Here is a 23,130-nt window from a genome sequence, read left to right on the forward strand (position 1 = left end):
ATAGAAATTCAGTAAGTGAGTTTAAGATCTAATCAAATACATTGAATGTGCACTCAAATAGTGAATCATTATTTATCAAATAAATTGTACATGACATAAGGTGATTGCCTTAAGACATCTCTTAGATATAACACTAGTAAGAACTACATAATAGAAGACCTAGTTGGAAACTAGGTAGTGGAAATCCAAGAAGGTTGATGTGTATGAATCATGCATATTTTCAATATCATTTAGCATACATTTATTGCATTACATGAGAATATTTTACATAAACCTTTAGCTTTTGCATTTTTTTCATCATTTTATTTTGGATGACTGTTCTTTGTGTGTTTTATTGATAGGACATGAAGATCTTGGCATTGGAGCACATTTGGAGACGAAAAGCTAAGGAGCGCATATTACAACATGAAACACGGTTTGCCACAACCGTGTATCATCATCCCTAGAGACAGAAAGACATCAGAACATCAACCAGATATTCCAGCAAGGAATACGACACTATGGCACCTGTGATGGCCATGTTCCATCTTCTATCAAAGAACACGACCAGTCGGTGGTGCTTGCCATGACCGTGTTCCATCCAGACACTAGATGAGAATTTTTCTAGTATAATCCAAGGCCAGCCTGTGACACTTGCTATGGTTAGTGGAGTAGTCAGGATTTTCAATCAAGAGGGGTGCATTCAATAAAATTTTTTTTAAAAATAATACAATATAAAATAAAAGTATCCAACTCTAGAAACTCGAAAATACTTTTAAAAATATAAGCTAATGTTTTTTAAAAAAAATCAAACATTAATGTAGATTGATTTTTGCAATCCAAAAACCTAAATTTAAATTTTAAGGAGCTAAAAATGAACTTAAATTTGAAACTTTCAACCTTAGCCATTGGTTCTAGTTGAAACAGCAATCCGTCAATCCCCAAAACTAATTTATGACTCAAAGTCAAAGAATCTTTTGTGATTTTATTTCCTCATAATATTTAGCATTTCTATATATGAGACCTCCATTACAATCTAAATAACCATCCTAGCTAGCAACTTAATAAAATAGAGTTTATCACCTTAGGGTGATACAGTGGTTGAGGCATTATGTGTTGCCACATTAGGTCACAAGGTCGAAAATCTACACGTCCGAACATGCATTCCCTCATGTCTTGGCCACTACACTAATGGTTAGTAGCTACCCGTGATTTACCTTTTCCCGTGTTGACCTAAGGACGGATTGACGGGAGTGCTGGGCTGAGCAAATCGCCTTTTGCCACATTAATAAAAAAAAGTTTATACTTTATCACTCGCCTTCAATTAATGAAACATGGAAGAAGAAAGGAACTACATACTTATCTTATTGTCGTTGTGGTTGGACAAAGGCAAAAAATAACTGATTGTAAAGGGTTGCTCGCTAGAAAAAAAAAAAGGAAGACCGTTGCTTTTTTGAAAAATAAAGAAGAGAAGATAAGGAGGAAGAAGCAAAAGAGGTGAGCTTTACCTTCTTTATTAGCAACCTCGACTAGCTTCGGTGATCTCAGCAACACAAAGAGAGAAAGGCAAGGCAAAACATGATTATTCTTATGGTGCCAACAAAATCCTAGAAAATATTATAAGAGAAAGAAGATGTGAGGCTTGCTCTTGTTGCTGGAAGAGGGCAATGTTGTGTTTCTTGCTTGTTAGAGAAGAGAAAGAAGAAGAGAAGAGAGTTCTTGTACTTGAGAAGAGGAGAGCAAAAAACTACAAGTTTACTACCACGGGAGAAGAAAATGAGAAAAAAGGAAATGGGGAAGAAGAGGAAGAGAAAAATAAAAGAGAGGGATGGATGAAGGCATGACGGTGGTGTATGGCATGGCAGGGGCTACTGTGTGTATAGGGAGAAAAAAGGAAAGAGAATATTTCCTCAAAATACCTTAATTCATTTAAAATTGATCGAGCTCATTTAAGCTTTAAACTTGGTCCAACCATAATTTGGTCAAATCAAATTCAAATCAATCCTGATTTAAATCAACATAATCCTTATCTCCATGCCTACCCGTTGGATTTAGCTTAAACTGTTGAACCCCGTGGTTGTTTTAATATGATCAACCAAGTTGGGTTAAGTCCTGCTTGTTATTTGATCCCAGTGTCTAAGTGTACAAGAGCTTAGGAGCGCAGCAAGTCGAGCGGAAGACGTAACTAGCAAAAAGGACGGCACGGGAAGGGAGCCGACAGGCTCGGTGTGTCAGAAGGACGAGAAAGCTGCGGAAGAGTACACCGGTGGATGAGAAGAATGTGCGCGGCGTTCAAGGGACGAGAAGCCAAGTCGGAAGCCTACTCGAGGAGAAGGCCGGAAATTGAGTTCGGGTGAGCCCTATTTCGGTTGGTCGCAATCACGCATGTATTCGGAGCATCGGAAGAAGAAAACAAGTCAAAAGGAGCTGGAAAAACTAGCTGGAGGCGCCTTCAATGAAGTGTTGAAGGCGTCTGCGCTTACTACAGGCTTGGAGGCACCTTCATTGCCTTGAAGGAGCCCTCAACCTCGTCCAGGGCACCTTCAAGGCCATTGAAGGCGCCTTCGACCCAGTCTAGATGACTGTTGCGAGTTCGGATAGAGTTTTATCCGTTGACTCGGCTGGAGGCGCCCTCAAGGCTCGAGATAAGTTTTCCAGGAGCTATATAAAGGCCCCTGAAGCTAGGAAATTAATTAATCAACTCAATATTCAATTCCTAGTAACTTCTATACTTTCTTAGTGTGTAAAAAGACTTCTCCGCCTACCGTGAAGGAGACTTTTCTAGTGCACTTTCCAACTACCTTGGATTAACAACTTTCTTGGTTGTAACCAAGTCAAAATCGTTGAGTCTTCTTTCTTTTCTGTTATTCTCCTTTATTTTATTTTCTTGTTGTTATCGTTGCTATTATTTTAAAGTTGAAAGTTTGAGGAGGGTACTTTTCATTTACAGGCAATTCACCCCTCCCCTCTTGACGGCCCTGCTGCGCCGACAAGTGGTATCAGAGCCAGACCACCTCAGAAGGACTGATCACCGATTGAAGAACAAAGATCAAGACGATGGCCGGAACAAGCATTCATCCCCTAAAATTCAACGGAGACTTCGCGACATGGAAACGCCGAATGGAGGTATTTTTTAAGACTGAATTCGATATACTTCTAATCATGAAATATGATTTTTCAGCCCCCAAAGACAAGGAAGAATACAACTAGACGAAGAAGGAGCAAGCCGATTTCGTGGCCAACGGAAAGGTTGAGTTCCATCTGCTCAGCGTTCTACCGCCCTAGGAGGTAAGTTAGATCGGAAGCTACGACTCCGCCAAAGACCTCTTGGAAAAATTCCTGGAGCTCTACGAAGGCACCTCAAAAGCAAAACTAGCAAGGCGCGACATCCTCCGGACTCAACTAACAAATCTTTGGATGAACAACGGTGAAAAGGTAGCGCAACTCCAAGCAAGGATAAAGGAGCTGATAACTCAACTGACCAATCTCGGAGAATCAATAACGAACCGAGATTCTATCCGGCATGCGCTCAACGTCTTCCCAAGAACTCCATAGTGGGCATCCTTAGTAGATGCTTATTACATCTCTAAGGACTTTGAGGTAAGTACTTTAGAAAACTTATTTTCTACTTTCGAACTTCACGAGTCTAGAATTGCAGAGCCGAAACAAATAGAGAAGACAAACCTCAATGTTGCCCTACAAGCCGAGATGGGCGATCCCGACTCCGAAACATCGATCGATGAAACTGAAGCAGCACTATTAGTAAGGAAGTTAAATAAATTTATTAAAACTAACAAATTTAGATCGCAGTCGAGGAAACATCAACACAACAAAAGGATGGTCCGATGCTACAACTGCAACGAGGAAGGACACATCAAGCATGACTGCCCAAAGGTGAAGAAAAAGAACAACGAAAAGGTAAAGTACAAAAGATTGACATCCTCTAAGCGCAAGAGTCTGAAGGCTACATGGGATGAATCGTCATCCTCGAAATCAGAAATCGAAGCATTCTCAGAAGTAGCACTGATGGCCAACCATCAAATCTTTGAAAAAACCAGCTTGGAGATGAGCATAGATAAAGGGGGAGGATCGTCAAAAGAATAAAGTTACGATGACGGGGGAGCATCAGAAATAGAGGTAAGTCAGGTATGTAAACTAACTCCCAAGCAGTCTTTTCAATTCATCAAAGTACTCACTAAAGATTTAGTTCAATTAGAAAATGAAAATAGTGAGTTAAAGTTAAATTTAACAAAGGCATGTCCTCTAGAAATGTACGATAATTTAAAGTTAGAAAATGAAAAATTGAAAATTGAAAATCAAAAATTGAAAAATGATCATGCATGCTTAAATAAATTTCCAAAATCAAAACTTAGAGTTTATGAAAAATTAAATTGGTATATTAGAAAAATCAGGGACAACTTAGAGAAGTTCTCAAAAGTTATATACCCCCTAAGTTGTTAATTAATCCAGTAGTAAGGAACTTATACTGGGTTTCAAAATCCTTTTTAGATTAATTTTTTAAAAAAAATTAGCGCTTTCAGCGAAAAAAATAAACAGTTAATTTCTTTTGAGGATTTGTCTAAGGAAGTGGTTATTGCTCCAATAATCAAGAAAGTCTAGTGTCTCGCCATGACCTGGAAGCCAAAATATTAAAATAAAATATTTAATTAACTTTATAGTAAAAGCATTAAAATTAAATAATGCTTTAAAAATATTTTTTTAAATGTTTCAAAAATATTTTCATACTTAGAATTTTTTTTTCATACATTTTTTCCATTTATAAAAACTCTCAAAAATATTTTTTCCAAAGGTAAAAATTTTCTCTAAAATTAGAACTTTTTTTTTACTCAGAAAATTCTTAAAGATTATTTTTTTTTTACTTAGAATTTTTTTTTTACTCAGAAAATTCTTAAAGATTATTTTTTGGTCGACTTAGAAATTTTTTTCTTAATCACAAAAATTTCTCATAAATAAACCTTAAAATAATTTCTCAAAAATAATTTTTTACTTAATTATCCTATTTTTTTATGTGATCAAATGGGGAGAGATAAGACAAATTTAGGGGGAGTTTTAGGGAGTTAATTTTTTTTTTTGTGTTGCAAATTCTATTATTGTAATCTTTATGTTTAAACTGTTAGTTTAGTAGTTTTTTCAAATTACTGTTTGTCTATTTTTTTACCTAACTTAAACTTGGGTTGATGCACATCAAAAAGGAGGAGATTGTTGAACCCTGTGGTTGTTTTAATATGATCAACTAAGTTGGGTTAGGTCCTGCTTGTTATTTGATCTCTGTGTCTAAGTGTGCAGGAGCTTAGGAGTGCAAGAAGTCGAGCGAAAGATGCAGCTAGCGAGAAGGACGGCACGGGAAGGGAGCCGACGGGCTCGGTGCGTCCGAAGGACGAGAAAGTTGTGGAAGAGTACACCAGTGGACGAGAAGAACGTGTGTGGCGTTCGAAGGACAAGAAGCCGAGTCGGAAGCCTGTTCGAGGAGAAGGTCGGAAATTATGTTCAGATGAGCCCTATTTCGGTTGGCCGCAATCACCCATGCATTCGGAGCCTCAAAAGAAGGAAATAAGTCAAAAGGAGCTGGAAAAGCTAGCTGGAGGCGCCTTCAACGAAGTGTTGAAGGCGCCTGCGCTGACTGCAGGCTTGGAGGTGCCTTCATTACCTTGAAGGCGCCCTCAACCTTGTCCAGGGCGCCTTCAAGGCCATTGAAGGCACCTTCGACCCAGTCTAGATGACTGTTGCGAGTTCGAATAGAGTTTTATCCGTTGACTCGGCTGGAAGCGGCCTCAACCTCGTTGGAGGCGCCCTCAAGGCTCGCGATAAGTTTTCCAAGAGCTACATAAAGACCCCTAGAGCTAGGAAATTAATCAATCAACTCAGTATTCAATTCCTAGCAACTTCTGTACTTTTTTAGTGTGTAAAAGGACTTCTCCGCCTACAGTGAAAGAGACTTTTCTAGTGCACTTTCCAACCGCCTTGGATTAACAACTTCTTGGTTGTAACCAAGTCAAAATCGCTGAGTCTTCTTTCTTTTCTGTTATTCTCTTTTATTTTATTTTCTTGTTGTTATCGTTGCTATTATTTTAAAGTTGAAAGTTTGAGGAGGGTACTTTTCATTTGCAGGCAATTCACCCCTCCCCTCTTGTCGGCCTCGCTGCACCGACATAAACCCGATCCAATTTTCATGTGTCACCCTCATTTTGTGTTGTACAATTTAATTCATCTATTTATTATTATATATTTTATTTTTAAAATTCAATACTTAACATTCCAAGTCATGATATTTCCTGATAACGAGGTAATGAATCAGTCGGTCCAAGTGACAGTAAGGGTTTGATATTAATTTTTTTATATAAATTTTGAGGGGGGCACCCCTCCATCCCCACATGGCTACGCCACTAAAGGGCGTGGATCATTAGGTTTTGATGGTGGCGCCCCTCGAAACTTTAGAAAAGTTGGTTATATTTTGGAAACTTTTGACGTATACAAATTTGTTAAACTTAGGTGGCGTTTGGTTTATGGGTTTGGGAATGAGGGAATGAATTCATTTTCAAACCTTGTATTTGGTTGATCGGAATGGAATCAAGATTTTGGAATGAAACCCAAAAACTTGGGTATGGATGAAACTCACCTAAAAACTTGGCCTTTGGATTTTGATGGAATAGGAATATGAATTAAGTTTTAGATAAAAATACACTCTTAGCATCACACTTTCTCTCCCATTATACACTTTCTCCTTATTTTCTCATCGTGCTTTCTCTCTCATCGTACTTTCTCTCTCCTCAATCTCTCTTAGCATACTCTCTCTCATTATTTTCTCTCATCATAGTTTCTCACTCTTCATTCTCTCTCATCACACACTATCTCTTTATTTTCTCTAATCACACTTTCTCTCTCATCATACTTTCTCTCCCCCCAGTCTCTCATTTTCTCTCATCATACTTTCTCTCTCTTCATTTTTCCCATCACTCTTTCTCTCTCAACCCACTTTCTCTCTCATTATACTTTCTCTCTCCTCACTTTTTCATTTTCTCTCATAATACTTTCTCTCTCTTTATTTTTTCCATCACTCTTTCTCTCTCAGCATACTTTCTCTCTCCTCAATCTCTCATTATACTTTCTCTCTCTTTATTGTTTCCCATCACTCTTTCTCTCTCAACCCACTTTCTCTCTCATCATACTTTCTCTCTCCTCACTCTTTCATGTTCTCTCATAATACTTTCTCTCTCTTCATTTTTTCCCATCACACTTTCTCTCTCAGCACACTTTCTCTCTCATCATACTTTTTCTCTTCGCAATCTCTCCTATCATGCACTCTCTCCTCATTTTCTCTCATCATACTTTCTCTCTGTTCATTTTTTCCCAAAACACTTTCTCTCTCATCATTTCCTTTCATGATATGTTTCTCTCACATTCAACTTTCTCTCCCATCTAATTTTTTCTCTTGTTTTCTTGTAAGGGTAAAAAAAAAAATTTAGGTTCATTCCGATTGAAAATATTTAACTAACCAAACATCATTTTTAAAAATGATATCCAAGCTCATACTCATTCCCATTCCATAATACTATGATACCTATTCTCATTCCAATTCTTAAGAGAGAACCAAACGCCCCCTTAATGATGATATTGCATGGGGTCCGTTCTTGAGGCTGATCTTTATAGCTTTTAGGAAAATTGTTTAACTTAATGATGATATTGCACTGGGTCAGCTCTTTCGATCGAAAATTTACTTTCATTTTACTAACAACTAGGTGTATAATCATTGATATTATAATATCATTCCTGCTGGGTCTCTGGTTGAATAGCAGATTTATTATAATGAGATAAGGATTAATAATGAGATAAGGATAATTAATTCCCAACGAGTGTATACCCTTGAAAAAAAAACTTCTTCCGCCCTCTAACCAATTGACGGTCAACTATAAACTGACCCCGTAATTTACATCGTTCACATAACCTAGGGAAGAGATATGAGGGACACCTACGGTTAGCATAAACACCTTTTCCTATAATTGATATTATGATATTCCATCCCACGGATGTAGGGCAGTTGGTACTCAAATGACAGATTTATTGGATTGGGCACGAGTAGAATATTCTAGGGATTTTATCATCCTAAAGTATGTCCTTTCACCTAGGAGGCCGATGTATCATAATTTATCTATCTGTGTGTTGTTGTAGAATCCATGATAGTGTTTGAGAGGAATGAAATCACTGGATTGATATTATAATATCCTTAGATACCAGTTGAATATTCCAAGGTTAGAGTTCATGCCGTATTGGGAATATTGGGAGGGCCTACTCAGTGCTTTTGATAGAACCATTGCAATCTTTTGGAGAGTTGCATGCACTGTTAGAATAAACCCCTTATGTCTCCCTCCACCTACAATTTTGACGTTGAGTTGTAGCTTGCACGATATGAGCGCAATTAGACTAAGGTGCTTAGTTTGCCGAGGAAGGAGACCGAGGGGGTTGTGATTCCTTTTATTTCTCTTGCTATTCTAAAAGTTGGTGTGTTCTGGACAGCTGGACTCTCCAGAAACTTGCAAAGGTTCTCTCAATGAGCACTCTAGAGCCTTCCAATTTGGAGTTGACTCTAACATTGAAACCAAGCAGCTCCGGTTGAGAACCTCTTGACTGAACAATTATGATAAGTGGCTTATGCATGTTGTTAGTTTGTTGACTAGAAATTTTAAAGGGTCTACAAGTAGTTAAGGATATTAGAATGTCAATATAGGGAAAAGGGTGATAATATTCATTTCAGTTTAATATGACTCCCCAATTAAATACTCATAAATTATGAGGTAGCACATGTAGAGGAGTAAGATAATCCACGGGACTTTTACACGAGCTGAGAATTAATAATAGATGTATCTATGACAGTATTGTTATTGTACGAGAGCACTAACACAGTAATATATTTGTACTAAAATAGTAAGTATGCAATAAACAGGTAAATAAAAGAGTAAGGTCTAGAAATTATTATCCTTCGGTTGAAGCGTCGCGTGCCAACTGTCTTTACAGAATATATTATCGCCCACGGTGCAGAGGCTCTCCGACAAAATTCTCCCAAGATTCGACAACCACTCGCGTCGTCCGTAGGTGCACTCCAAGACGAACATCGCACTCCGGACTCAACCTCAGATCGCTGAACACTAAGCCTCAGAACAAGGAAAACTCTAGGAAAAGAAGGCAACGCACGCAAACACAGAGAGGGAAGGAGGAGAAAGCAAACTGCTCGAGAGCACACGAACGACGAACAGAGGCGCAACATTTATTCACTCTGAAGCACTGTTTCGCCAGCGAACCAAAGCATGCATCGGTCCCCTCACTCACTGGACATAATCAAACCGTGCGTCGCTTCCTCACGCGCGCGGGATAGAACCAAACCAAACCAAAGACTGGCAAAAACAAACCAGGCCGCCTGAGGCTCGCGAGCTGAGGATTTGCACCCCCCCCTTAGCTGATCTACACATCACCACGCTCGAAAACAGCGGCAGCTCCCATGCCGGATCCTGCCGTATTTTTTTTTTATCAAAAACATTAGATAAATTATTATAAGGCAAGCAGATAAGGAGCTAGAACTAGAGTAAATACCCTTCACTATAAATTTAATAATTCTTTTATTTACATGCACTTATTGTGCTTTTTTTTTTATATGCGCTTCGTTTGTCAATAATCTCAAAACATTAAAGTAATATTTTTTAAATTATATCACAATTTAGTTCACTATAAATTTAGTAATGATTTTTCCTACATGCCCTTGATGTACCTGAGTCTCAAAACATCAAACTAGTTTTTTTTACATATAACCTTTTATTAATTCACAAGTATCATTTAGGAAAGCAAATATCATTACTCAGCTCAATCATTCATTTCATTTTCTTTATTTAGTTATAATTTTCATAAATATCTCCATTTAATTCAATTACATATTTTTATTTAGTTTAATTGAATGGCTTTGTTTAATTTAATGAAATGCCTTCATTTAATTTATAATTTTCATAATAATTAAAATATTATAATAAAAGTACTTCTACCCAGGGTAAATGTTAAAAACATATTTACTAGATCAAATCTAAGATATATGGACCTTCCCCCTGGTTCTATTTATGATAACGGGAAATGAGTTATGGAAAAGGGTGAGACCTATGCACATTGAAATAACTCCAAATCTGCAATTCTTTCCTCTCCGCTTCATCTCATTTAAAAGTGTGCTAACGCATCGAGCACCTTTATGATAAAAAGAGTATTAATTAGAAAATTGAAGGGGAAAAAAACCCTGCAAAACAGCAGTGTCAAATAAATTAGCCCATAAAATACTAAGAGAATGAAATTATCAACCACACTATTTTGTCTAGTGTTGCCGATGAACATTTCACATCCCTAACAAACTACGAAGAAACCAAATATAATACAGCAAAAAGATGTTAATTGTATGATCAGGTAAGGTAGATTTTTAGTCCTTATTCAAACTAGCCCTAAAAAGATGTAATTTTCAACTCGGACCTAGTCATAATGCAGGAAACTGTTTTCTTTTTTCCTTTTTTTTTCTCATCCCTGATCATCTGATTCACACTGTTAAATATTTGATGTGAAACTAAATTTTAACCACTCACGAAATAGCAAAAGACCTAAATGGGCCTTGGGATTGAGAATCTTACCTCATTCAAGAAGAGTGTTATATACTGTGGCCAATAGTTTAACTGGTAATAGCGAGATCAACCATTTGAAAAAGATATCATTACCAGGCAAATGGACTTAAATATACCTGTAGCGCCCAGTGGATGTCCAAGAGCAATAGCACCTCCATTAACATTAACCTTTTCAGGATCCAACTTCAGCATTTTACAACAATACACGTATTGCGAAGCAAAAGCCTAGAGAGGAAAGAAACTAAGAGATGGAAGTTTTTTCCTTTAATATTTTACAGCAGATCTCAATAAAATAACTACACTTTATTACCTCATTTATTTCAAAAAGGTCAATTTCATCAAGCTGAATACCAGCAGCCTTAACTGCTGCCGGAATTGCAACAGCAGGACCAATTCCCATCACACCAGGCTCCACTCCAACTGCAGAGAAGCTCCTACTTACACAAATTGCATATAATTCATACAAGATTATATTACAAGGCACTTAAACAAATATAGAATCAAGTGTTTAAAACAATGAAATTGCAGAGGAAATTCAAAAGGCTTAGTAGTATAATATAATGTAGCTTAGTGCATCCAATATGAAGGGGTGAGCATTGATGAGCACATACCACAGAAAGATCTAACAGTTTATGAGAAATAAATAAACATACAAATTGACGGTATAGACAGTGTGGTCTTAAATAGACCTTTGATATATGGAAAGTTATGGACCTTCATCTGCTCAATAGAAATGTAATGACACAAAAAAAACATTTTTAACTTTCATTGAAACTTTGTACAAAATAGAGAAATAACCTGAATATACCCAGTATCGGTAGTCCTTTTTGCATTGCTAAATCTCTTCTCATGAGGAGGACAGCTCCAGCTCCATCACTCACTTGACTAGCATTGCCTGTGCAGATGCCATATCTGTTATGTGGATGGCAAATGGGATGTAAAGGGATGGACAATGTTCACAAAATTTATGTTAATATTACCAGCAGTGGTGCTTCCATCCTTCTTGAAAGCTGGTTTAAGCTTCGAAAGAACTGACATTGATGTGTCTGGGCGGATTCCATCGTCGACAGAAATTGTGACTTGCTTCTGCTCTCCTGTTTTTGGGTCTACAACCTACATAAGGTAATAATTTGACAGGTAAGTGCAGAATAGCAATAGAATAGAAGAGATACTATATATATTATCATCCTATTGACTTGGGTAAATGAATATTTTAAATATTACTAATTGCTAAGATTTAGCAGTGGGTTGAAAATCAAATATTAAATAGCCTTTTTCAAGCTTTAAATACCTTTGTAGTAACAGGTACAATTTCTTCTCTGAATTTACCTGCAGCATTTGCAGCAGAAGCCCGCCTATGAGATTCAACCTAGACAAGGATAAGATAGCATGTTAAAAAAAGACATTTGCAATGTCTTAAAAGGAATAGAAGTATGAATAAACATATAACCCACAGCTGCCTGATCTTGCTCCTGCCTTGTTATTCCATAACGATGTGCAACATTTTCAGATGTAATACCCATTGGAAGTAGACAATCTCGAGCTTGTGCAAACATTTCAACCTGAATCATATGTTGTACTTAATTCATGAGAATATTCAATTATTTCCTTTTTCCAGTTAAGTTCTAGAACTTAATACAAGAAAAGATTTCAAGTCAATACAACATACTCTAGGATTAACAGGTCCAATCCAACCGACACTGTCAACTGTCATTGACTCCAAACCTCCACCAATGCCTACATCGGATATGAAGAACCAATAAATTCATAACATCAAGAAATTTTTATAACTATCAATTCACTGAAAAATCTACCGATATCATAAAAACCAGCTTTTATACAAGCAGCAACATCAGCAACAGCCTGAAGACCAGATGAGCACTGTCTGTTCACAGTTCTGAGTGGAACAGAGTCTGTTATTCCAGGGTAAAATGTTCAGACAAGATTTTGTTTAATTAAAGCATAAACAATTGCCATAAAAATCTAGTGACCAGGAAATCCAGCATAAAATGCTGCCATTCTGCATTCAATTGCCCTCTGTGATCCTGGGGCCAAGACAGTGCCAACAACAATATCACCAACTTCACTTGGCTTCAGCTGAGTCTTATCCAACAATGCCTATGATTAAAAGTGTAGATATTCCATCATTAATACTCAGAATATTTCTAATGACGCCTAAATTGAGTGTTTTTCTCTCTGTTTAAGTTAATTAATTTCAATTTTCAGCATTTCTACAAGTATCTCACCTTCAGAACTGTTGCGAGTAGGTCTTCAGGGTGTGTATCCTTGAAACCCCCTCTTTTGGACTTGCAAATAGCAGTTCGGCATGCGCTATCATACACAAAAAATAATAAATGCTAAGCATAAGCATGCATAATGGCTATTCCAGCTAAACAAACGTTGACATCTACAAATGCCAAAAGGTTGTGTTGTAATAGAAAATAAATCGATTGCAAAAAATATCACAAAGAACACAAGTTTTATCAAATCTATTGCATCCTTTTAATTTTTGCATATCTATCTTAGCTTATCAAAATTATATATCATGAGGTAACTTTACTGTCCAAATATTGAAATCCATTGTTTGTACAATGATGCTTCTAAGTGTTTTGAAGAGATTCTTGGTGGAACAATGCTCATATGTGAATGGATTCAATCATGTTGCCTTGAGGATGGTTTGATGTATTTGACAAACGGTTTAAAAGTTAGATTTTTGTGTGATAAAGATATGTGTGAATCAAATTTGCACAAACTAGGTAGATTGTACTAGAGCTCGTGACTCAAGGAGTTAAAATTGTGTCGGTTGAAGACCTAGAGACAATGCCTTTGGGCAAGTAGTTGAAGACCTAGAATCAAAGCCTTTGAGAAAGTGGTCAAGACTTGGAGGCAACTTCTTTGAGCATGTGAAGACCAAGAGGTTAGAAGTATTTGGACAACGTCATGGAGGATGATATAGAGGTTGTAGGCATGGAAGATGGTGAACTATGAGAGATTATGTAAGTAATAAAAGGTTCATGCTTTTGGGTAAGATTATGTAGAGGTTACGATGATTGAGTCCTAGAGGTGATCCTAGTTGATTGGAGTGTAAAGTCAACTGCTGAATCGACTAAACCTCTTGTTCAAAAATAAAATGCAGCCTATTAGGTTTAGTCAAGTAAATTTAGGGTTGAGTCAACTGAATAAGGTTCTAATTGATTGAAGGATTGATCCAATCAATTAAACTTTTGATTGTTGGCTAACAAATGCTAGTTAGATGATTTCAGTCAACTGAAATTGTTTGAAAACTAGCCATTGGAGGCCATTTATATAAGCATTAGACAAATTTTCTTTAGATAACCATGCACAAATTTGATTTTGATATTCTAACATTAAGTGGTCAAAAAAAAATATATCCAAAGACTTTTAGAAACTTTTAATGGGGATCCAATCCATAATGTCAAAGTATACAAACAAGAAGACTCGTGGAGCCTTCATAGCCGTCATCTTTGCCATGCAGGGCCTAGGCATCCTCGTTGAAGGCATGGTCGCCATCATTGTCTCCACCGCTTTAAAGAATCGATTCTAGGCTCCTCTGTGCTCGGCCGACCTGGTAGGCTCCACGGTGCCCGAGGCTGACTACATATGGCGTATCATCCTTATGTTCGGTGCATTGCCAATAGCGCTCACCTACTACTAACGGATGAAGATGCTAGAAACAGCACAATCCATGGCGCTAGTGGCAAAGAACGCGAAGCATGCGATAGTCGACATATCAAAGGCTTTGCAAACGAAGATCGAGGAGTAGGGGAAGGTGGATCAAATCACGTCGTTGAACACCTTTCGGCTCTTCTCATTGGAATTCGTGAGCCGCCACGGAATGCACCTAGTGAGCGCCACCTTCATCATGCTAGCAAAGATCTTCTCAGCGGGCCTTCGTTCGACATGCCACAGGTTCTCGGCAGCGATCAGCAAGCTCGTAGTGATCATTGGATCCTTCAGGTCCCTCTACCTGGCACAAAACCCAAACTTGGCCAAGGACAACCACGGCTACCCGACTGACATCAGGAACTTGCCAAATGCAATATTCTTGGGCTACTCTGCACCTTTGTCTCCATCTTCACCATTGACAAGCTCGGCCGAAGGAAGTTGTTCTTGCAAGGTGGAACTCAGATGCTTATTTCTTTTGATAATTATGGGAACCTTGATTGCGATCGACCTCAGAGGTCGAGTGGAGTTGGCAAAGGCCTACTATAGAGCTTTGATCGACTCCGTCAGAAGAACTTCATAGGCAATGGGATTGAGTCTATTTGAATTAGATTAATGGAGTCAATTGGGATTGATGTTCATGAAGTCAATTTAGATTGATGAGGTTTAATGAGTTAGACTTATTGGGTGAACTTCAATTAACCATGGAAGATGAAAGGTCAATTTCGAAAATGACCATTGACTCATGAAGAATTCAAATGTTGATTTGAATTCTAGAAGGAAGACCAAAAGACTTTTCATGAAAGATGATTAAGATTAATTCATGAAGGAAGATCAAAAGACACATGACCTTTGGTATTCCTTAGATGGATATAAATATGATTTATGTATGGTGTCCATTGAGATTCCAACTCATCTTCTTCCTCCCTATCTTGGCCGAAACATCCTTGGTGGTTGCTAGCACAACCATACGGACACGTGATCGTGCTGAGATCATAGCTATCAGGAGATCGAGGGCACGCATCAAAAGTATGACTTTCTAATCAAACTTAGTATATGATAGTTTTCCTTCGCATTGATCTTCTGGAGAGGACCTAGTAAATTTTCTGCTGCGCTTTTCGCATGTTTAGCACACTAGATCGCTACAATTACCACCATACTTTGATTGGGTAATTTTGCATATAGGAAAAATTGAATAGAATATTTACATATAATATGATTTTGAGAATTATCTAACAATAAAGAAAAGCTTTGAGACACCAACAATGAATATAGAGATTAAATCAATTTCGATAAATGGAGCAATGAAATGAAGAAAAAATGACAACAAATGCAAAAGTTATGGTAACACTCCGATGTTGACTCTCATCGAAGCAACTATACAGGGTTAGACCCTTTAAGAGCGTAAAGGAGGTTTAGGAAAAACTCATAGTAGAGTTCTAATTGACCGAAGAATGGTTTAGTCAACTAAATTGTTATTGTTGGATTGCAATGGCTAGTTGATGATTTCAAATGACTAAATTGGATTTGATTTGATTAATTATTAGTTGACTGATGTTGCTCGAAAACTAGCTATTGGAGTTGTTGGAGACTATTTTATATAGTGTTGAACATGTTTTCTCTTGGTAATTATGCACGAATTTGATTGTGATATATTAGAATCTAAGTGGCCGAGAAAATATTGTCCAAGGGATTTTAGAAACTTCTGCGAGCCCTGGTTAATTATCTTTTCTTTTCTTTTCTTTTCTTTTCTTTCTTGTTATATCATTGTAGAAGAAGATACAATTTGAATGAGGTTTCTCCACCTCTAGATACATATGCCCGGCTAGAGAGTGACATACTTATTACAATGGAGCAAAGGATCAATTTCCGACGGGCCATGCCCTCAGGATAAAAAAAATCCTTCCACCCCTAGCCAACTTAGCGGTCGACTATAAGCTAAGCCTGTGATTTATCTCCCTTCACATAACTTAGGGATGAGCTATGAGGGGTGCTTAGGATGAGTGTAATCACCTTTTGATACAATATTATATAGTGAATTTTGGAAATAATTTATCTGAAGAATTAGTAGGTTGTGGAATAGGACAAGCGTTCAACCCAAGGTTTAAAGTCTCATGCAGTACCCATTGGCATTGATGAAATTTGTCATTCCATCTACTGACTGATACGATACGACACTAGATTTGTCAAAAAGCCAAAAAGAAAAAGAGAAGAGAAAAATTTTATCGGCTACGACAGAACGACGAAGTGAGGGGAAAAATTTCCCCTCTTTCCATTCCCCTTTTCCTTTTTGCTTTATTTCTTTTTTTTCCTTTCCTACTAATTGATTACTTTCCCCTTTCATATTTATTTTCTTCCCAACTAATTCCTTTTCTTTTCTGCTAATTTTTTCCTTTTTTCTCTTTCACTAATTTTTTTCTCCTTTTTTCTTGATTTTTATTTTATTTTTTTCTTAATTTCCTCCATGATTTATTAATTAATTTTTTATTTACTTACTTTCATTTTTGTTTCCCATAATTTACATATATCTTTTTTTCCTTTTTAGACTAAGTATTTTTTCCCATAAATATTAAAAATATAATTAATTTATAAAATATACTATTATTTTAATTAAATTTTCAACTAAACTATTCTTGTTCTTATGATATAATTTGTATAATATAATATAATATTTAATCTTAAATTATATTATATTTAAAAAGTATTAAAACTGTATTGGGCACGGTACGATACGATATAGTATTGAAATTGTATAGTTGATCTTAAATCGAAACTCCGATACGATTTAAAATTTTAAACCTTATTCAAACCATGTTAACATTGTCTTTTTGAGTTTATTTCTTGTCTTATTTTTGTTGTTCTTAAACTCAGACACAAACAAACACACAAGAATCTTTTTTGTGCATATCTAACAAGTTTTATTTATCCCTACATGTGTAATAGAAATAAAGTATTTTAACTTGTAGGTTATAGGTAACTCCCCCTTTAGTCTTCGTCCATCCACACACCAATCCTAATTATTAGGTAACAATTAAATTAAATATCAATACTTTAGTTAAAATAATAGCTAAAATGACCTAACAGTTTTTGAGCTGTATAATATATTTGTTATTAAGGACATGAAAAATTTGATCAAACTTGTATATGTTCTAATAATTTAGCAATTACCCTTAAAACAGTTCTCTAGTGTTCAAACTGTTTTGTTGTCTAACTTAAATCTGCTTCTCTACTCTTTCACGACTGATGAGTAAACTTATTATCCAACTAGAGACTTTTATGTCTTCACAAATCCAATTTTCTAACCCACCATACTGATGGGGTTTCCTAAGAATACCTTTAGGCCTTGTTTACATGAGAAGTGGGAAAAGGGAATAAGGATGGAAACTAGTATGATGGAAGTAGGATGGAAGAGGGTCGATGATTCCATTGTTCTTGTTTTTTTGAGAAGAGGGAAAATTATTTTAGTTTTAATTCATTTGTTTACTTAAGAGGAAATTAGAAGGATGAAGGCTTATATTTATTCAAAAGATATAAATGCCCTCCATTTGGGTACAAATTATCCAGCAATAAGGGTACTATGGTGTCTTATATTTAAGGATATTTTCCTTCCATCCATTTATGCCCAAAGCGACTAAAGATGAATTGGGGAGTTAAAGATTCGCCTAAATAAAAAAGAAAGGTAATTAAATTTATTGATTATAAAAAAGTGGTTCATCCACTTTGTATATATCTATTCCAAGAGACAACTCAAAGGAAAACTATCTTGTAATCCCTCCGCCTCACCTCTCTGTTTTTTCTATATATTTATCCTTTAGATTTACTATCTATCAGAGAAACAAGGCCTAAAGTGAACAGAGGATAGAACATACTGTACCAACACAGTAAACAAGTCCTTAAAATCTTGGTAAGATCGAAAGTTCAGGGTAAGAATGAGATTAGGTTTCAAGAGCAAATAGCTGAATCATACAAAAGATATGATTCAGATAAAATCGTTGCCCTAACTTGAGTTCAGTTCAAAAGGATTTCAGTCCACTATTTTACATCAAAGGACAAAGCATTCCAATCTCAAAATTAATAGGAACGTCGCAGTAGGATCAGAAGATAATATCAAACAGAAACACACGAGCAATGCACAAAGACTTACGCAACGATGACCACATCGTCGCCGTTGGGAGAACTCCTCTGGTATTTTGCGTTGTCTCCAGCAGCGCAAACCGCAGTCTGCGAAAAGGACGCCCAAATGAAAAAAAAACAAAACAAAACAAAAATCAATACGAAACCAGAAACACAAGTTAGTTATAAGGAATAAAAAAAAAAGGATTTTAAAAGAACTATATGAACAAACGCCAAGCAGAAAAAACAAACTCTAAATGGCGGAAGGATGAAAAACGAAATTGAGACCGAATCAACTAATACCGAGAGGACGGGAAGATGAGATGGGGAAGCGGGTTGGAGATGGTGGAGGAGGATCCGCTGTCTCTCGATCGCATGCTCCATTTCCTAGACCTCGCTGTCTTCCCTCTCGCGGAGACTGGAGGAGATGTATGAGGACTTCTTATATATTAGCAAGAACGCGATTTGTTGTTCGTGGAGTTTCCAGTGAATTGCAGACAAGGGCAGGTCTCGGAATAGCTCGGTCCGCATATGAAAATCATACATTGATTCATCAGTAAACGTCCATTCAATCTGACCTTTAATCACAACGGTCTCAGCCAGTTTTAAGAGATGTGCGGTTGTTGAAGGCTGAAGAAGACTTTGGTGTGACTCACTTGAAACGAACCCCGATTACCGTTTATCACGTATAATCATAGTTTAAATGAAAAAATTGTGATTTACATGCAGACTAATGGTATTATTAGTAAGTAAACACAAATTAATTTTATTGATAGCCTTTGGTAAATGAAAGAAATAGAAGAAAATGATAGATTTGGAAACGCAGAAGTTTCTGTGAAGTGAGGACGGATGTGGGTCGGCAATGTCGTGGAACATGCATTTGAAAGAAGGGTCGCGGTCAACAGAGTAAACGCAAGACTTATTCTTTTTTAAGTCCGGCAATTGAATAAGTAGGTAACCGGGTGGGTACGCGTTTACTTTTTTATTACCCTCTCGGGTGGGCTCCACGCGAAATTGCTACTGCAATCTTGTTGTTGACGTTTGACTTATACCGCGTTCGAAAATTTCAATGACATGATAAGGATATATGAAGAATCATTGACTTGTGATCGATTAAAAGCAATAAAAAATACAATTAAAAGATAAAATTAAAAATATATTTATTATATTATTGATGATATGGATTATAGTGACGTGATAATCAATGTTAAAGTGATGTGTAGGTTAAAGTTAAAATGATGTGTTAGTTAAAATTAAGATAGAGGAGTATTTTATATTTAATTTTGTTGATCGTCTAGCCCCAAAGTTCTCAGGTTTTACCCACATAGCCTTAAAGTAGGACGCTCAGATAAGGCCGATCGGTTGCAAATTCGATCGGAGATAAGAACTTTAGGATTTTACTCTCGAACTAAAAAATAATACATTCGAGCGATAAAAGGGTCCGTTAGGCTTAGCGCTCTGTAAAACTTTTAATATACAATCGGTCGGATAAAGGCTGGTCGAATATAAGACTTTCTGTGTATGCTCGGCTAGGCAAAAGGTCAGTCGAGCTTAGCTTCTTAGCCTAGTAAAGTTCTTAATATACGATCAATCGGATGAAAACTGGTCGAACATAAGGCTTTTTGTGTATAGCCAACCGTGCTTAGCGCCCTTAGCCTCGTAAAGCTCTTAATATACAATCGATCAGATAAACATCGGTCAAACATAAGACTTTTTATGTATGCTCAGCCGGGCAAAAGGCCTGTTGGTTTAACACCCTTAGATTAGTAAAAGTTCTTAATACACGAATGGTCGGATAAAGGATGGTCGAACATAAGGTTCTTTGTATCCTCCCAACTGGTAACAGACCAGCTGGGCTTAAAGATACTTAGACTTATAAAGTTTGCAATATACGCTTAGGCGGGGAAAGGTAGGCCAAGCTTAAAAGGCACCTATCCTTTGGAGGCTTCACATGAATAGCCAACTGGGTAAAGGTTGGCTGGATTTAAGATTACATGATATCTTAAATGTTGCTTTAATATACAATTTATCATATAACTCCTTAAATGGATTATTGGTATACTGTGGACGCCATATCAGTCTCTGAATAGAATTTTACAATATTTGGGGTACAATGAAGCAGATTAATACAAAGGCAGGTATAAATATGGCCAGCTTTATGGACCGGGCGAGATATACTGAGTAGACAACTTCTGACAACATTATAACAACTTACCAAAACTTATCGGAGAATATTCCTTTAAAAGTCTTCCTCAAAGTTATTATGCCTCCCATAAGCTAGCTAATCAAAATAGCATATTTCTTTAATCACCTTAATAATGGCGCAGGAGCATAAACGATAAAAGAGGTACATCTGTGGATAGAAAAAAAATTCCTCGAACTATCATTGCGAAGTACCCAAACTGTACTTTTTCCATTACCTAACAAACTCCGACGCAAGAGACCACCTCATGATCACGAAGGTTATGAGAGGTGGTATATAAAGGGGAGATCCTCTCTGTTAGCAATGCACACAATTAGCATCATCTAAGCTTTATTCTCACGTGAGCACTTTCTCTACTGTTCTTCATTCCTCCATTTGGTGTCGTACTGACTTGTTAGTCGGAGGATCTTGCTAGGGACCCCTTCCTTGCTCTTTGGTCACTAACGTTTTGTTGGATAGTCTAACTGTGTCAGGATAGGAGGAAAGTTCTATTCCAAGCTAAAGAAATCATCCACCGATCAATAAATCATTCATCAGAACCAGGGCGCCATCCCCTAGCCTTCATATAGGATCAGATGACATAAATCACATGTTCATTAGCTAATTAATTAAAAAATAAAATTCTTAAAAATATATCATTTGCTTTTTAGAAAACATAATTAATTTTTATATTAATAAAATAGTTATATATATATATATATATATAATAAAACAACATTTACTATTTTATTAAGAATATATACCATTTACTAACTAGCTCTTAGTTAATTTAGTTAATTTAGTGAAACCCAAAATTAAATTACGTTAATATTTTTTGTCCTTTCACATCGAAAATAATTTCAATGTTTATTAATAATTTCCAAAGATACATCAATTAGAGATTTAGAGTTCAAGACTTAGCTGCGGTGTATTATTAAAATTTTTTCTCATTAATCAATCAGGGATCCAAAGTTTGAGACTCAGGGGGCGGCGTATTATTAGAATTTTTCCTCATTAATCAATCAGGGATCTAAAGTTCGAGACATAGCTGCGGTGTACTATTGAGAATTTTTCTCATTAAGCAATTAGGAATCTAAAGTTTGAGACTTAGTTACGGCGTATAATTAAAATATTTTTTATCAGTATTTTTCTCTAGATATGATTGCTTAGCTAATATGTCACCTGAATCTTTTTTAGTCCCACATTTTAGGATTGATAATACTGTGAGTAGAGAAGCTTCTATAAATACCTTGGATCGACAATGTTAAAAAGTATACTTTCCTCGGTTTTTTGGTTAAGATCAAGTATGATATTAAATTAATTTTTTATAAGGGGGAGTCTGTTACAATAGCTTACTGTTGGTTAAAATTAAGTGTTGTATTTGTTCTTAACAATTTTAATTTATATATATATATATATATATATATATATATATATATATATATATATATATATATATATCCGGAATCTAAGTCAGACGGACCACGGGGTGAGGTGAACGGACCACGGGGTGAGGGGTGTGCTGAGATGGCTTCTTTGTTGATAAAGTCGTCAGAAGTCCTTTGGTCGACGCTACCTGCAGCTAGCGACCGGGTTGACCTGGTCTCTGGTACCCCGAGGCTCGAGGCATATCCAACGAATATATAAGTAACAGACTGATATGTATAATAACGAAATGCGCCTAGAACATGAATAGAGAACGTACCCTAACCCAAGGGGGCGCCCTCGGATGGGACGCTGCTCGAGTGATCATGACTCGGAAAGCAGATAACTCCGAGTCAGATGAAGACCTGGATCTGACGAAGTAGAGTCGAACGCGTCATGGAGTTGGAAGTGGTGGCACGAAACCAGATGCGACCTTGGCATGCAGGCCGGACTATGACATCGACACGTAGGTCGGGATAAGACATAGACATGCAGGTTGGGATACAATGGCGGAACGAAGGCCGAAATATGATATTGACGCGTAGGCCGAGATATGACATACAACCCAGAATCTAGCACACAAGTCGGATACCACAGAGACCAAAACATAGCAAAGACGGAGCACAATCAAATCGAAGCCCACTAGCAGCGAGGGCTCGAAGGCCCAATCAACCTCGAAGGCGCACTGCATAGCGGATGACCTGGAGGTGGCCTATGATGAGGCGACAAGAGAGGCGAGGCTATGGCATCCTGGAGGAGATCGCCAATAGGTGGCTGTGGATGATGAAAAGAAGGGAGATGGAGGCAGCGCTTGGTTGCCGGCGGCCCGAAAGGCGGTGGTCGCTGGAAGCGGCTGTGAGCTCTAGTGCGCTAAGGGAGAGGGAGATGGCGATAACTTGCTGGAGATAAGGGAGAAGGCGGCAGAGGCAGTTGTGGCTGCTCATGGTCGGCGACGTCAATAGGAGGGAGAAGCAGCGCTGGTGGCAGCGTGGAGAAGAGAAAGGGGAGGAGGTTACAACGTCGAGAGAGGAAGCGACAGCGACGTTCACGACAGGAGTCACATGGGTGAGGAGAAGGGGCGACCAG

At 37.2% G+C, this 23,130-nt stretch overlaps 1 protein-coding gene across 2 annotated transcripts; it reads right to left on the reverse strand.

Annotated features, from left to right (window-relative positions):
* Positions 1–8,945: 8,945 nt before the first annotated feature.
* Positions 8,946–18,920, reverse strand: LOC121975085 (3-ketoacyl-CoA thiolase 2, peroxisomal-like). Of its 2 annotated transcripts, XM_042526479.1 has the most exons (14): positions 18,741–18,918; positions 18,469–18,545; positions 12,887–12,971; positions 12,632–12,758; positions 12,455–12,553; positions 12,310–12,377; positions 12,095–12,202; positions 11,932–12,009; positions 11,621–11,753; positions 11,439–11,535; positions 10,951–11,074; positions 10,757–10,865; positions 10,135–10,218; positions 8,946–9,500 (listed from the first exon to the last, which is right to left on the reverse strand). In XM_042526479.1, the coding sequence occupies exons 1-14, from the start codon at positions 18,819–18,821 to the stop codon at positions 9,454–9,456; spliced, it is 1,317 nt and encodes a 438-aa protein (XP_042382413.1). In that variant the 5' UTR covers positions 18,822–18,918; the 3' UTR covers positions 8,946–9,453. The 2 variants fall into 2 exon arrangements, with proteins under 2 accessions (XP_042382413.1, XP_042382412.1); XM_042526478.1 differs by having other exon boundaries at positions 8,946–10,218; positions 18,741–18,920.
* Positions 18,921–23,130: the final 4,210 nt, after the last annotated feature.

This window comes from Zingiber officinale, chromosome 4B, assembly GCF_018446385.1.
Source record: "Zingiber officinale cultivar Zhangliang chromosome 4B, Zo_v1.1, whole genome shotgun sequence".
In the NCBI taxonomy this organism is placed as follows: Eukaryota; Viridiplantae; Streptophyta; class Magnoliopsida; order Zingiberales; family Zingiberaceae; genus Zingiber; species Zingiber officinale.